This window comes from Acartia tonsa, chromosome 15 (assembly GCF_053477335.1).
Source record: "Acartia tonsa isolate MP-2025a chromosome 15, ASM5347733v1, whole genome shotgun sequence".
NCBI lineage: Eukaryota > Metazoa > Arthropoda > Copepoda > Calanoida > Acartiidae > Acartia > Acartia tonsa.
The window spans coordinates 4,963,375-4,978,046 of NC_137274.1; the positions used below are offsets into that span (position 1 = coordinate 4,963,375).

Sequence of the window (14,672 nt, forward strand, 5' to 3'; positions counted from 1 at the left end):
CATTTAAGAATTAGATTACCAGTATATTAGACTGAGGTAATCTTTCTGTAATTAATTACTAGAATTAAATTTAGGTTATTAGTTTAGGGTTCTTTGATTGTTTAATGTTTATTAAACAAATGTCACAATAAAGTTTTTATCTATGAAATGATATTTTTTGGAGAAAATTATTTTTAAAACCAGTCATATCATAACAAATTCTTCCGTCTGCAATATTCAAAACTAACACAGCGAGTAGTGGCATTCCAAGCGCTAGTACCCAAAATCAGTCAAAAACTGCTAAATTCTTGCACATTCCCTTTAAGCCAGTAACCCATGTCTGAGCCTCCTAAAAATTGAATATTCGATCCATTGTCCCCTCCCTTACTCCATGGGAACTATACCTTTAGTGCCCTAACCCTGAGAGGGTACCCAGTATCCAATATAACCTAGCCTAATCTGGCTTTAAGTAGTAAACAAACAAACAAAAAATTCTTGTGTGTTGTTTCCAATTTATTTTGTACTACCAGATTCGCCCCCTTGAGACCTCTAGGGGTACTTGAGTTTGAAGTGGTTGAATTCAGCTTATACCAATAACGAAATTAATTCTAAAAAAATCACAAAAACTATACAAGGTTTTCAGCTGTTGTTGGGGGCCAACACATCGTTAAATTGACGGCCTCTCTATTTGCCCCTCAAATATTCTGCAAATATTATTTTAGATTTATTTCACTTGCTGGTTTACCTTATCCTGGGTTGAATTCAACCTTCTCATATTTTATTTTAGTTTTAAAAAGAAAAAGTAAAACAAAATTTTCGATCTAACCCTCCTTATTTTTGATTTTAGGTTTAATAACGTAAAATAAATTTTTGGGGGGTCATTTTTTTAGGGGCGATTTATCTTTAAAGAGTGAAGGTACCCTCCCCCAAAATAAATATAAACCTTCCCAGGACCTATGAGAGACTACATTGTAAAGGATATGTTTAGCGGTTACTGAGATCCTTTGGTACAGACACAAACATAGAGATCCTTGAGGGTACTTTGTGTGATAGCGCCAAAATTTTGTAATTTTGTAAAAAACAAGGATGACAACTAGGGTGGGTAGATTTTGAAGTTTCACATTAGTAGACATTGGCAAGGGTTACTGGGCCAATATAAAACCCTGTGAAACTTTTTAATCCAAAAACAACGGGCGCGCGGGGGATATAAAATGTGCCCGCCCCCTTATAAAAACCAAAATTGAAATTCCTTCAAACACAGGCATGTTGCATATCAAAATGACCGCATTGAAATGCTGATTACATTATATTGATTCAGTCTGAAATGATTTTCAAATAACCTACCAAAAAAACCAATTTTGACTAAATCAGCTGTTTTTAGGTACTTAATGAGATCATATTTGAACAAGGAGCAATATTTTTCAAAACGGTTTTCAGATTCGTAATCAGCATTTCAATGCAGTCATTTTGATATGCAACATGCCTGTGTTTGAAGGAATTTCAATTTTTAGTTTTATAAAGGGGTGGGCACTTTTTATACCCCCCGCGCGACGGCAGCCATAAGAGCCAAATCACTTTTTAAACTTGAATGGGGCTTATCATACATATATATTACTTCCACAACTTATGATAACAGTAAAATCTAAAAAAAGGGGGAAATGGACCCACCCTAATAACAACATCCATAAAAGCGAAGCTGTGTAACGAGTGTCAAAACTGAATAATCAGAATATAAATGTATAAAAGTCGAAACAAATTTCTAATTAAATTTGTTTAAAAACTTCTTAAATTCAGGATATTGTTTAAGGACATACTTACATTTTTAGGACTTGATTATAGAGATTCTTCGCTTATAACATTGTACTTTGTTGTTATAGGAATCAGTATTCCAAAAATCAGATCAATTGGATGATTTTATCACATAAAAATTAGTTGTTAAAAAAGTTAAATATCAACATGTTTAAAATGAACGTAAGGACATTCTAGTAACGAGTGGCTACGCTTTATAAATTGTACCAGGAATCACTATGCAAAGTTGTAATCGATAGGACAATTCTAACCTGTTTAAATTAACGCAAAGAGCTAAATGTCCGTGGCTTACGGACGTACTGACGTATGGACTAACCCTAATTATAGAAAGCTTCGCCTTAAAAAAAATTCTTTGAGTAATTTGTAAAAGATAGAAGACTATAACTAATCGATTTTTTAAATGAAGTATTGACACACATTTTTTCAATTGAATATTTTTGATTATCACAATTTTGACGGTTATAGGCAAGGTCATCCAGTAAAACAAAATTTCTCTTTGACTCTAACAAATCATTTGAAATGACCAAAATACTATCCTGTAATAATACAAAACAATATGAAATATCTCCAAAAATTGTATTGGCTTCTGTTGCCGCGTTTTTTTAATTTATTGAATTTTTCCAACCTCCTTATTTTTGCCATAGGGGTGGTTCTTATCCAGCGGATATTAATTGGTTTCGAAGCCATACTGCGCTAATGTTGGACATCAGCTATGCGCAACAAATCATACTTACAACCAAACCTTAAATAACAGTTAAATTATTTATAAATATGATAACAAGGATGACAACATCCATAAAAGCGAAGCTTTGAAACGGTATGACAGACGAACATTAACACTTGTAGAGTGTCAGAACTGAATATACAAAATATAAATAGGTATATTAGTTTTGACATAATTATACGTAAATTTGTTGCAAAACTTCTTAAATACAGCATACTGTTTAAGGACATACTGATCAATTGGATGACTATATCACATGAAAAATTGTTATTAAAAAGTAAACAATCAACATATTTAAAATGGACGTACGGATATTCTGGTAATGATTATAGAGTTGCTAAGTTTTCTAAAACTTACCTAACTATTATGAGAATCACCATGCAAAGTTTAAAATCGATAGGACAATTTTAACATACCTAAGTTATCGAAAAAATCTGTCCGTGACGGATGTACGGACGGACCAACCCTAATTATAGAAAAGCTTCGCTTTTAAAAATAATAATTAAGTTTACGCTAGGGCTTTGGTTTTTCATAGAAATATACATTTACTGTTTCTAAAAAGGGGAAAGATAATTAGAAGTGCTTTTCCAGAAACCCCTCCCATAAATTGAAAATAACTGTGTTGGGGGGTGTAAGTGCCCTAACCCTATTACCTCTACCCAATGTAATTTAACCTAATTATAACTTAACACACAAAAAATTTCCTTCCTCTATTTTTAATCTATTAAAATCTAAAATAATAGAAGAGAAATCTAAAAATAGGGGGGGGGGGTGGAGTAGATCTTCGTTTGTTTGCTTTTTACTGAAGGTTATGTTAGGTAAGGTAAAAATGGATACTGGTTAACCCCACAGGGTTAGGGCATTGTAGTTATAGGCACCTGCAGGGGGCTAGGAATATTTTTTAAATACTAACCTTCTCCCTTGTTCCCTCATTTTTGAATCTATTTGAAGAAGCTCTTTATTGTGCTTATAAAAATGACGTCATACAATACAAATTACCAATGATAGGCCAATACACAGACTAATTAGGCCACTACTGGGACCCTAATTATAGAAAAGATTCGCCTTTAAAATTCTTATCTTTGATGAAGAATTATTAAAATTTTGTTTATATTTTTATTCATAAGATACACATTGTAGCATATTTTTAGTAATGAAATACTCCATTTTTTGAAATGTCCGTCAATCCGTATGTATGTCTGAAACATTTATGGGGAAACGTGATTTTATTGGCTCCTGTATAAGATAGAGGGCCGAAACTTCTTGTCAACATTCCCATCAATATGGAGCATAATAAAGTAAACATCCAAAGCAGTCATACTACTTTTTAAGCAGCTTTTATATTGGTTATATATTGGTAGTCCCGCAGGGTTAGGGCACTCTAGTTAAAGGCTCCCTTTTGAATCTATTTGGGTGGGGTGTTATCAGGGAGTAAGTGGCACTTTGATTGAATGCCCCAAACTAACGTACTGATTAGTTATAGAGTAGCTCTGCTTACAAAATTGAAACATGAAATGTGAAGCTCTTTGTAGTGCCTATAAAAAATTACTTTTATACAATACAAATGACCAATATTAGGCCAATATGACGTGATATTAAAAAGCTTCATAAAATGTTTGTGTTAATATATAGATTTTATAAGTAGAGTATACTCTAGCGATATATTGTTTAAATCAGCCAATAGGAGAATACATTTGAGACATCTCATTGGTTCCTAAGGGCATAATTTTTTCATTTCATTCACATTATGAGTCAGCTATAAATTGTCGCATTTATTAGGATAAAGCTTTCCTTGGGTAAATTAATGTGTGAAAAAATTTCTTCCCTCGTATAATGTGAAGCATTTCTATAATACAAAGTAGCTTGATGTCTATCCGTCTGTCTGTCCGTCTGAAGCTTAAGATTTCCGAACCGCTGAATCGATTGGTCTCTACTCTTCAGGAAATATAATTACTGGTCCTGTAAAGGTTTTAAGCTATTTTTCTGGGGGGTTGGACACCCTACTCCCACTAAAACTAAAAAAAATCACCCCCCAAAAAAATGTATTTACATTTTTTGTAAAATCTCAGTAACCGCTGAACCGATTGGGCTCTACTCTTCAGGGCTTCAGGGAATATACCTACTGGTCCTCTGGTAAATTTTAATTTTTGTGTATGCGAACAACCTGCGTTTAATTTTTACGAATTGAAATTTTTGTGGGTTTAATTTTACCAAAGAGTAAATAAACAAAGATTGACTTTTTTTTGAATATTTCTATTTAGGAGGGTTGACTTCCCATTACTTCATAGGGCGAATCCCCTAGAGGCTAGAGGCGAAGCCGCTAGTCTATAATACAAAGTAGAACAATGTCTGTCTGTCCGTCTGAAGCTTAAGATCTCAGTAACCACTGAACCGATTGGGCTCTATTCTTAAGGGAATATACCTACTGGTCCTGTGATGGTTTTAAGCTATTTTCTTGGGGGGTGGGACACCTCCTACCCACACCAAAAAAAATACTCCCCCTCAAAAAAAAAAATTTTTAGTGTCGAAAAAATTCGTCTCAAATTTCGTTGCCCGTATCTCGTATATAACAAATTGTAAACATCGGTTTTGTCTGCCAAAAATTCCCTGTTCAGTTTGACGGAAAACGGGGTCAGATAGATTCTCTAGATATAATATATATATGTCGATTTGATTATGACAGGAACTAAACTTCATATCAACTTAATAAATAATTATTTTAAAAGTGAAGCTTTACTATAATTAGGGTCTGTACGCACAAAATGTAACATATAGCTATTATCATCTTCTATAATACAAAGTAGAACGATGTCTGTCTGTCTGTTTGTTTGTTTGTACCAAAGGATCTTGCTAACCGCTAAACCGATCGGGTTCTCCTTAACAGGGTAGTTTCTCATAGGTCACGGGAAGGTTTATAACTATTATAACTATTACTCCCCAAGAGAAACCACCCCTAGAAAAAATTACCACCCCCCGGCCCCCCAAAAAATTTTATTTTACTTTTTTCTTAAAATCTAAATTTAAAAAATGGTTTTGGAATTCAACTCCTACTCCTCAAGTACCCTTAGATGCCTCTAGGCGCGAAGCCGCAAGTATGGCATAAAGTAGTAAGGTTCATTTGTTTGAAGGTAAAGTTTTCCATGACTACTGAACCGAATAAGTTCTCGTTACTAAAAAGTTAGTGCGTCTATTTAAAACATACATTTTTTTTACTTTTTCATATTTTTTTGTATAATTTATATAAAGCCTATTTATAATATTTTTGGAAATAAGATTTCTTGATACAATTTTTTAGCGAGGCATCTCTGTAATCAAGCCCTCAAAATGTATGCAACAAAGCTTAAAGTTAATATTTCTGCTCTACAAGAGTAAATGTTCGTTTGATTTGGAACTTCATTTTTATGGATGTTGTCATCCTTGTTTAAATAAAAATAATTTGATACGTTCCTTGCACCTAGCTTCTAGTGACACTTCATAAAGTAGAGGTGCTCCAGGGAGAGAGATATTGTTAGGTCCCTCACAAATTACCCTTTTGTTGGATGGGTAATTTGTCACTGAAATACTCCACCTGCTGAATAGCATTAAACCTGCCCTAAATCAATACTATACTTTCCTGAAAGTTACAGGGAGAACGGTTAAGCAGTATATTAGTTCTTAGCAAACAAACAGACAGACATCCTGCTCCTTCGATTATATCAAATAGGTCAATGATCTAGAATTTTGGGAATTAAAATAAATATTTACAAAAAAAATACTTCTTAACCTTTTGATAAGGAAACTTTTCAACTTTGTTTATATTTTATATTTTAGTTGCACATTGTAGCAAGCTTTGTATACATCAATTCAAGTTTTATTTTTATCTAGTTAATATGTTAATATGTTTGTTTTATGAATATTGTGAAAACAAGGATGACAACACCCATAAAAGCGAAGCTCTGGAGTCTGAAACGATAGGACATACGGACATTAACACTTGTATAGTGTCAGAACTGAATAATCGGAATATAAATGAATAAGAGTCAAAGCAAAATTGTGAGTAAATTTGTTAAAAAACTTCTTGTTACAGGATATTTTTTATGAACATACTTACATTTTTAGGACTTGATTATAGAGTTGCTTTGCTTATAATATTGTACTATTGTTGCTCTAGGAATCAGTATACCATAAATCAGAACAATCGGATAATTAGATCACATAAAAATTTGTTGTTAAAAAGTAAAAAATTAACATTTTAAAAAGACGTACGGACATTCTGTTAATGATCATAGAGTTGCTACGCTTTCTAAATCGTACCTAACTACTATAGGAATCACCATGCAAAGGTTGAAATCGATAGGACAATTCTAACATGCCTAAAATAACGAAAAAAGCTACCCGTTTCGGACGGACGGACCGACCCTAATTATAGAAAACTTTCGCTTTTGAAAAACTCTTCAATCCTTATGTAAAAGTTATAGGAGGTCAGTCATAATATTAGTAAAAATATATTTTAATATTAGAATGTATGCCTTTTTGTCTGTCTATCTATCTGTCTGTAATGCACAAATGATTTATTCAGAGACAAAACTCAAATTTACTTTCTTCACTTTTTTATTTTTGACAATGTTTATTTTGCAAAAAAAAGGATGACAACATTCATAAAATCAAAACTTCAAAATTAGAGGGTAGGATAAACGAACATAAAATTGTATAGTGTAAAAACTTTAAAAGCAGAATATTAATTACTTACATTTTAATGACTTGTTATAATGATGCTTTGCTTATAGTATTGTCCTAGGAAAAACCCTAACACCTTTACCTTACTTTTTGTAAACTAAACAAAAAAAATTAAATGGGGGGGAAACCGCCAACCTACCATGGGGTGAAACCCCAATGAAACCCCCTTCCCCCCCAAAAAAACTTGAGTTTCGGAAGAATACAATTTTCTGAATATGCTAAAAAATGAGAAATTAAAATGATTCCCTTGGAGTTAGTGCATAATCATGACAAGAAAAGCAAAGATTATTTATTTAAAAGTTTGCTTTTATGAAGTCTTTCATAAAACCTCTCTATATATGATTTATTTAAGGCTGAATTTCCGTGACCTTAGCAAAGCAACTGATAAAAATGGACATGAATCAACTCCCTTCAGGAGTGGTTTTATGAAGATGATTATGTGGTAACTCCTAGGGGATGAAAATTGAACTTGAAATTTTTAAATCTAATTTTCTCAAAAACGGTAGCATTTTATATTTTATTGAAAAGTGAAATGAAGATACCTAGGGTAATGAAATGCACTATGTCCCAATTTAGCTTCTGAAACAAAAGTCAAAGCACCTTCAAACGCACTGTGGATGGTTCACCAGATAATTTTCAACTTTTAAATTTTGCAGATTGTTTAGCAAAATGCTCCTAAATAGGTCGGGAAGACCAGAAAATGATCCCATTGATTCAGGTATAAAATCAAAATCACAGTCTAGTAAATTTGTGAGACAAAAAACTTTTAGTTATTTTTAAATGGTGATTTTGTTTTTATTTCAAAGAAATATTTTTCTTTGATATTACCTTTTCTGAATTGATTTATATTATCTAATTAAAATGTATTTTGAGAGAATATTAGACACCTTTATTAAGCAATATTTATATTTTAATTATATTTTATTTTTAACAAAATATTAAGATTTGACTTTAAGGCCCTCTAGTAGTGCACACTCTTATATAACTTTTCGGATCTAATTTACAGTAAATGTTCATGGTAACAAATATGTGCAATGCGAGATAAATGTTAAATATCTATTAATGACTTTTCCAGTTTATTTGAAGACCTTCTTTTGTTGGCCATTTGTGTGAGCATAATCTATGTGATTAACCTTTAGAAGTCTTTCCAATTCATAAATTTTTGGATATTACCATTATCAGGAACATTTTACCATGGACTGTATATGACCCAACTTTTCTGATGAAATGAATGAGTCAGTCAGTCAGCGAGGAAAGCAGAAACTTCAAGAGTTGAATAATTCAAAATAAAATTATAATTTATTGTTATCATAATTAATAGGAACCATTGAGTTAAGACAACCTTTCAAAAACAATTCTGATGAGCCAGTGTTTAATAACCCAGGAATGATATTAAGTATTAAGCATTTCAAACAAACTGAAATATGAATTCTTGATATGGAATAACTATTGTTTGGTGTAGATTCCTTGGCACCTTGAAGCAAGTATCCTGTTGGGCATGGTTAACCCACCCCCTTATTTTTTAAATTAATGAAAATAAAGGGAGGTTATTTTTCAAGATAGCTTTAAATTTTCTATTTTTAAAAAAATTTCTCATCTTTTTAACATAATACTATTGTTTAATTTATCATCTTAAAAAGTATGTTTTAATTATGTTCCTAAAATTTTGATATCATACCAAAAATAGATTGTATCAAAATACCAAGAAGAAAAGCCAAACCTTTGGGAATTTTTACAATGGTGTTTTTAACAGGAATTAATTTTAATACCTACTCATAATACTGATCCTCTTAACAAACTTTGACCAAATAAATCAGTATTTCCTCATGATATTTAAAAGCCTAAAAACCAGCAGTTCGATGATGTCTAAAATGGTGCAAAAAATGGGGACAAATTTCAAATTGATTTGACGGGGCTGTTTATTTACGTCACAAGTTAGGGGAAAGAAAAGGGAAGGAGGAAAGAAACCCCCTAGAAAAGAGATGGGGGTATGACGTCACACGCCAAAACAATTTGAAATTTGTCCCCATTTTTTGCACCATTTTAGACAGCATCAGCATTTCTTAATATTTTCTCCATGGAGTACACATAAATATGAGTTTAATGGCTCATTTTTTTCATTTTTAAGCCTACTTTATCGTTTGGACAATTACATATATGTATTTAAGACATATAAGTATTAAAATTAATATTAGGAGTTGTAAGTATTATAATTTACCATTTTGCTTCAACATCATCACAATCTTGCCCTACAGGACAAATTTTTAACAAGGAATATGGCATATGTGGTAAGTCTGATTTTTCTTTACAAAAAGTGCATGGCAAACCTGATTATTTTTTAGTGAATATACTAAAGGGTCATTCAAGAGAAATAATTTTTTTTAAAAACTTAATTATGCATAGAAAATAAAACAATTATGTAAAATGCTTTATATATGTATATTTGGAAAAAATATTGTAGGACATTTATGTTTCAAATATTTCAAAATGATTATTTCAACAAATTATGCCCTAAAAACCGGTTTTTCCAAGGGCCTTTTTTTCGAGATTTATTGATTTAAAGATTGTAAAATAATGCCCTTATTTTTAAAATTCATATTACGCAGCTTGTGTTAATAGTAGAAAAATGTTAGCATATCGTTAGAATCGGCATAAGCTCTGTTTTTTTTAATATACAAAAACCATTTCTGTGCTACGTATACTATCGGAGCAAAGAGCTAAAATGTTCCAATTACTTAAATCTTTTCAAATTTTTTCTCACATTTTTCAACGTAGCTCCTAAACTACAAATAGCACAAAAACGGGTCATATATTATTAAAAGCTAGAGCTTATGACGATTCCAACGGTATGCGCAACATTTTTCTACTATTAACAAAAGCCACGAAATTTGAATTTTAAAAATGGTAGTATTTTTTGCACACCCTTTAAATCCATAAATCTTCTAAAAAAGGCCTTTGGAAAAACCGGTTTTTACGGCATATTTTGTTGAAATAATCATTTTCAAATATTTAAAACATAAATGTCCCACAATAGGTTTTCCAAATATATAAAGCATTTTACATAATTGTTTTATTTTCTATGCATAATTAAGTTTTTAAAAAAAATCATTTCTCTTGAATGACCCTGTAGATTTGTGTCTAATATAGTTTTATCAACTAATAAAATTTAGTTTAACCACAGTTTTATATGGAAAAACTTTTAAATGTTATGCATTTTTTGGTGCAATATAATCAAATGTTTTGTTGAGTTCAAAGGACAAAATAAAATAAAAGGGCAAAAAGTGATCAAATGCTGTAAATCGCAAAAGCACATTAATTAAACTGTTTACAATAATAAAAGTTACCACTCCGTTTTAAAAGCGAAGTTTTTCTGTTAAAAGCGAAGCTTTTCTATGATTATGGTCGGTCAGTCCGTAGTCCGTCCGTCCGTAACGGATAGCTTTTTTTGTTAATTTAGAAAGCGTAGCAACTCTATAATCATTACCAAAATGTCAGTACGTCCACTTTAAACACATTGATTTTTTTTTACTTTTTAACAACAAATTTTTATGTGATCTAATCATCCGATTGATCTGATTTTTGGTATATTGATTCCTGGGACAACAAAGTATAATGTTATAAGCGAAGCAACTCTATAATCAAGTCCTAAAATGTAAGTATGTCCATATACAATATCCTGTATAAAGCAGTTTTTCAACAAATTTACTTAAAATTTTGCTTCAACTCTTATATTTATATTTATATTCTGATTATTCAGTTCTGACACTATACAAGTGTTAATGTCCGTTTGTCTTACCGTTTCAGTGCTTCACTTTTATGGATGTTGTCATCCTTGTTCATTAAGCATTAGCCTAGTATATTTTCCAATAAAATAATCAGATTCACTTGCTCAAGTGCGTTTTTTTTTGCGTTTCAAGATTTTTTGGGGGGCAACAAATTATAGTAAAGAAAACCTTTTTATTTACCCCAAAATATTATTATAATCATTTTAAAAGCGAAGCTTTTCCATAATTAGGGTCGGTCCGTACGTCCGTCACAGACGGATAGCTTTTTCCGTTAATTTAGGCATGTTAGAATTGTCCTATCGATTTCAAACTTTGCTTGGTGATTCCTGTAGTAGTTAGGTGCGATTTAGAAAGCGTAGCAACTCTATAATCATTACAAGAATGTCCGTACGTCCATTTTAAACATGTTGCTTTTTAAAATTTTTAACAACAAATTTTTATGTGATAAAATTATCCGATTGGTCTGATTTTTGGAATACTCACTCCTAGGACAACAAAGTTCATTGTTATAAGCGAAGCATCTCTATAATCAAGTCCTAAAAATGTAAGTATGTCCTTAAACAATATCCTGTATAGTGTATTTAAGCAGATTTTCAACAGATCTACTTTCAATTTTGTTTAGTTCGCCTTTAATACATTTATATTCTGATTATTCAGTTCTGACACTCTACTTAAGTGTTAATATTCGTTTGTCCTACCGTTTTAGACCTTCGCTTTTATGGATGTTGTCATCCTTGTTGAAAATAATATTATTCCAATTTTTATTTTCTCTTTATTTTTGCAATTAAATTTTTGCTATATTAAGAGAATATTTGTCCTGTTGGGTTCCATTACAATCAAGAAAATTATAAATGTGGTAAAATTTTATTATAGATTTAGTTAGCCCCGCAGTACACTGCAGCTTTAGTTCTTTCAAAAAGGTTCCCGCTGGGGTTAGGTTAAAAACTACATCCTTCCCTTATTTGCAACTTTCACTTGGGGGGGGGGGGGGGGGGTCAGTGCTCAAAGAGAACTTTGAGGGAAAGCTCTGTCAAAGGACATACTTACATTTTGAATTGATTTTATAGATGCTTTCCTTTAATATCGTACCTTGTTGTAGTAGGAATCAGTATTACAAAAAAACAGATAATTTTATTACATATTTTTTTTTGTATATTTTGAACTTTGTATTTTGTATAAAATTCAGAAATTCTGTCAGACAGGGCTACAAGTAGTTATTATGTAAACACTGCACAGTAAGTTTGATATTTATTTTTTTAAAGCGAAGCTAATCTATAATTAGGGTCGGTCCGTCCGTCCGTATGTCTGAGACGGATAGCTTTTTTTCGTTAATTTATTTATGTTAGAATTGTCCTATCGATTTCAAACTTTGCATGATGATTCCTGTAGTAGTTAGGTAGGATTTAGAAAGCTGAGCAACTCTATAATTATTACTAGAATGTCCGTATGTCCATTTTAAACATGTTGATTTTTTACTTTTTTAACAACAAATTTTTATGTGATCTAATTATCCGATTGTTCTGATTTTTGGTTTACCGACTCCTGGGACAACAAAGTACAATATTATAAGCAAAGCAACTCTAAAACCATGTCCTAAAAATGTAAGTATGTCTATAAACATTATCCTGTATCAACAAGTTTTTCAACAAATTTACTCACAATTTTGCTTTGACTCTTATTCATTTATATTCCGATTATTCAGTTCTGTCACTATACAAGTGTTAATGTCCGTTTGTCCTACCGTTTCAGTGCTTCGCTTTTATGGATGTTGTCATCCTTGTTTAATAAACATTCCTTTATAATTTTTTGGTGATATAATTTCTATAAACCTAAATTTATCCTAAGAAATGAAATTATTCCAAGCTAACTTACTATATGAGTGTGATAATAACGAGCAACAGAACACAATGGAAAGTGTGAAGCACATGACATATACTTTTGATAATAAGTTAGATATGAATCAGGGAGGAAGGGAGGGGACAATGGATTGAATATTTAATATTTTAGGGTTTCAAACCTTGGGTACCAGCTTAAAATGTTCGTGAATGATTTAAACTGAATTTGGGGACTTTGGGTACTAGTGCACAGTTGACGCAAAATTTATGAATGAAACAATTAACACAATGTTGGTCGAGCGGAATCAATAGCCGGCCTATTAAATACCTATTTAGTTAAAAACCAAAACCGTTTATACTGCTAAAATAAAACAAATATTGAAGTTGTACAGATTTATTAAAATAAAGAAAAAGATTGATACATACAGGTTAGGTGCGAAGCTTCTCTACAGGTGTCACGCCAGGATGACCCAATCTAACCACTTAGTCCTGGAATAACTAACCAAGACAAGGTTCAGAAGGCAAAGTAGAAGGAGATGACTCTAAACTCTGTTGTTAGTTGCTAACCTTTGCCCAAGTCTCCAATCCTAGTTGTCAGCACAACCCGTATCGAGTAGGGCGCCAGTTAAAGCAACACTGGGTACAAGGTACACGGTATGGTGGAAACAGTTTGGTAGATTCTAAATAATAACATATTAAGAACAAATAATATAATAGATAACAACTATAGATTAACTATTAGAGTATCATAATAGAGTTAAACCTTACTATATTGCAAAGGCAAAGTACAAAAGTTAATTGAAAGAAAGCTGTCCTAATAGAGTGTCTATAGGGCCTTATATCTATTGGATAATGATAATAACAATTAAGATTTACATACCTAAATACAGTGCTCATTAGGCGGCGGATTTCCTTAAACTGCAATTATCTACCATTTAGCTAGCACTGACGTAAACTTATAGTTGAGCGATAACTAGTTTAGGACATAAACAATAGAAATTTAGTGTACTTAAAACAGAATATCTATTGAAAATCACAATAATTTGATAATTTAATGTACATGTTTTAAGTAATATTTTGTCAACGTTTTGTATTAATTTTTATTTATTAAGTACAAATGAATATTAATTAACCCTTTGGGGAAGAGTGCATATTCACCTAGCTGCTCATACGACACACAAATTATAGCAAACAAAAAAATTATATTGTATAAAATTATTTCGGCTGGTTCTAACAAATATTTTTTCCAAAGAAACTCTACTGTGATATTTGTGTAATAAACAATCAAAAACTTTCTTGAATTTTAGTGTTAGCTAAAAATATCTAGGAGAGGGGATCAAGATGTTCTAAGGGCAATTTTCAAGTGATAATGTGGTAGGGTGAAGCGTTTCAACCCTACAACGCAAGTTCAATTCAAAAGAGCCCCTAGCCTTAAAGATTCGATCAATAAAGAACTACAAGTAGTTACTGTTTAAGAGATATATTTGAACTGAATACATGTACAACAAAGTTAATAGCTTATATACAAAACAGATTACAAATGGGTTAGGTAGAGAAGGGTGTGGGGGAGATGGGGGGAAGCCCCATCCAGGTGAGCAGGCGAGTGGTAGGCTCCTGTAGGGGGTAAGGTAGACGTCTCCCAGAAAAGGGTAGGTTGCTGGGGGCACGAAGTGGAGAGGGGAAGCGCCCCTCCCATAATCAGCGGTGTATAAGTTGACCACCGTCTCTGATGTGCGCACAATGGCCAAAAGTGGGCTGGGTAGAATTGTGATAAGCTGGGATTAGCGTCTGGGTGTTATTTGGTAGACACGGAGCATCGCATAC

The 14,672-nt window shown here is 32.1% G+C and overlaps 1 protein-coding gene and 1 long non-coding RNA gene across 2 annotated transcripts in view; one reads left to right on the top strand and one right to left on the bottom strand.

Annotated features, from left to right (window-relative positions):
* The first annotated feature begins 8,919 nt into the window (after positions 1–8,919).
* The window catches only part of LOC145307689 (bone morphogenetic protein 1 homolog), a 50,055-nt gene continuing 44,302 nt past the window's right edge, over positions 8,920–14,672 (top strand). The window contains exons 1-4 of the mRNA XM_080150182.1: positions 8,920–8,979; positions 9,422–9,516; positions 11,819–11,869; positions 12,200–12,248. Of these exons, the coding sequence (XP_080006308.1) occupies positions 8,966–8,979; positions 9,422–9,516; positions 11,819–11,869; positions 12,200–12,248 (209 nt within the window). The 5' untranslated portion in view covers positions 8,920–8,965. The remainder of the gene's footprint in view (positions 8,980–9,421; positions 9,517–11,818; positions 11,870–12,199; positions 12,249–14,672) is intronic.
* Positions 13,227–13,922, bottom strand: LOC145307691 (uncharacterized). Its single transcript, XR_013875571.1, has 2 exons — positions 13,729–13,922; positions 13,227–13,528 (listed from the first exon to the last, which is right to left on the bottom strand). It is a non-coding gene; the product is annotated as an uncharacterized LOC145307691 (long non-coding RNA).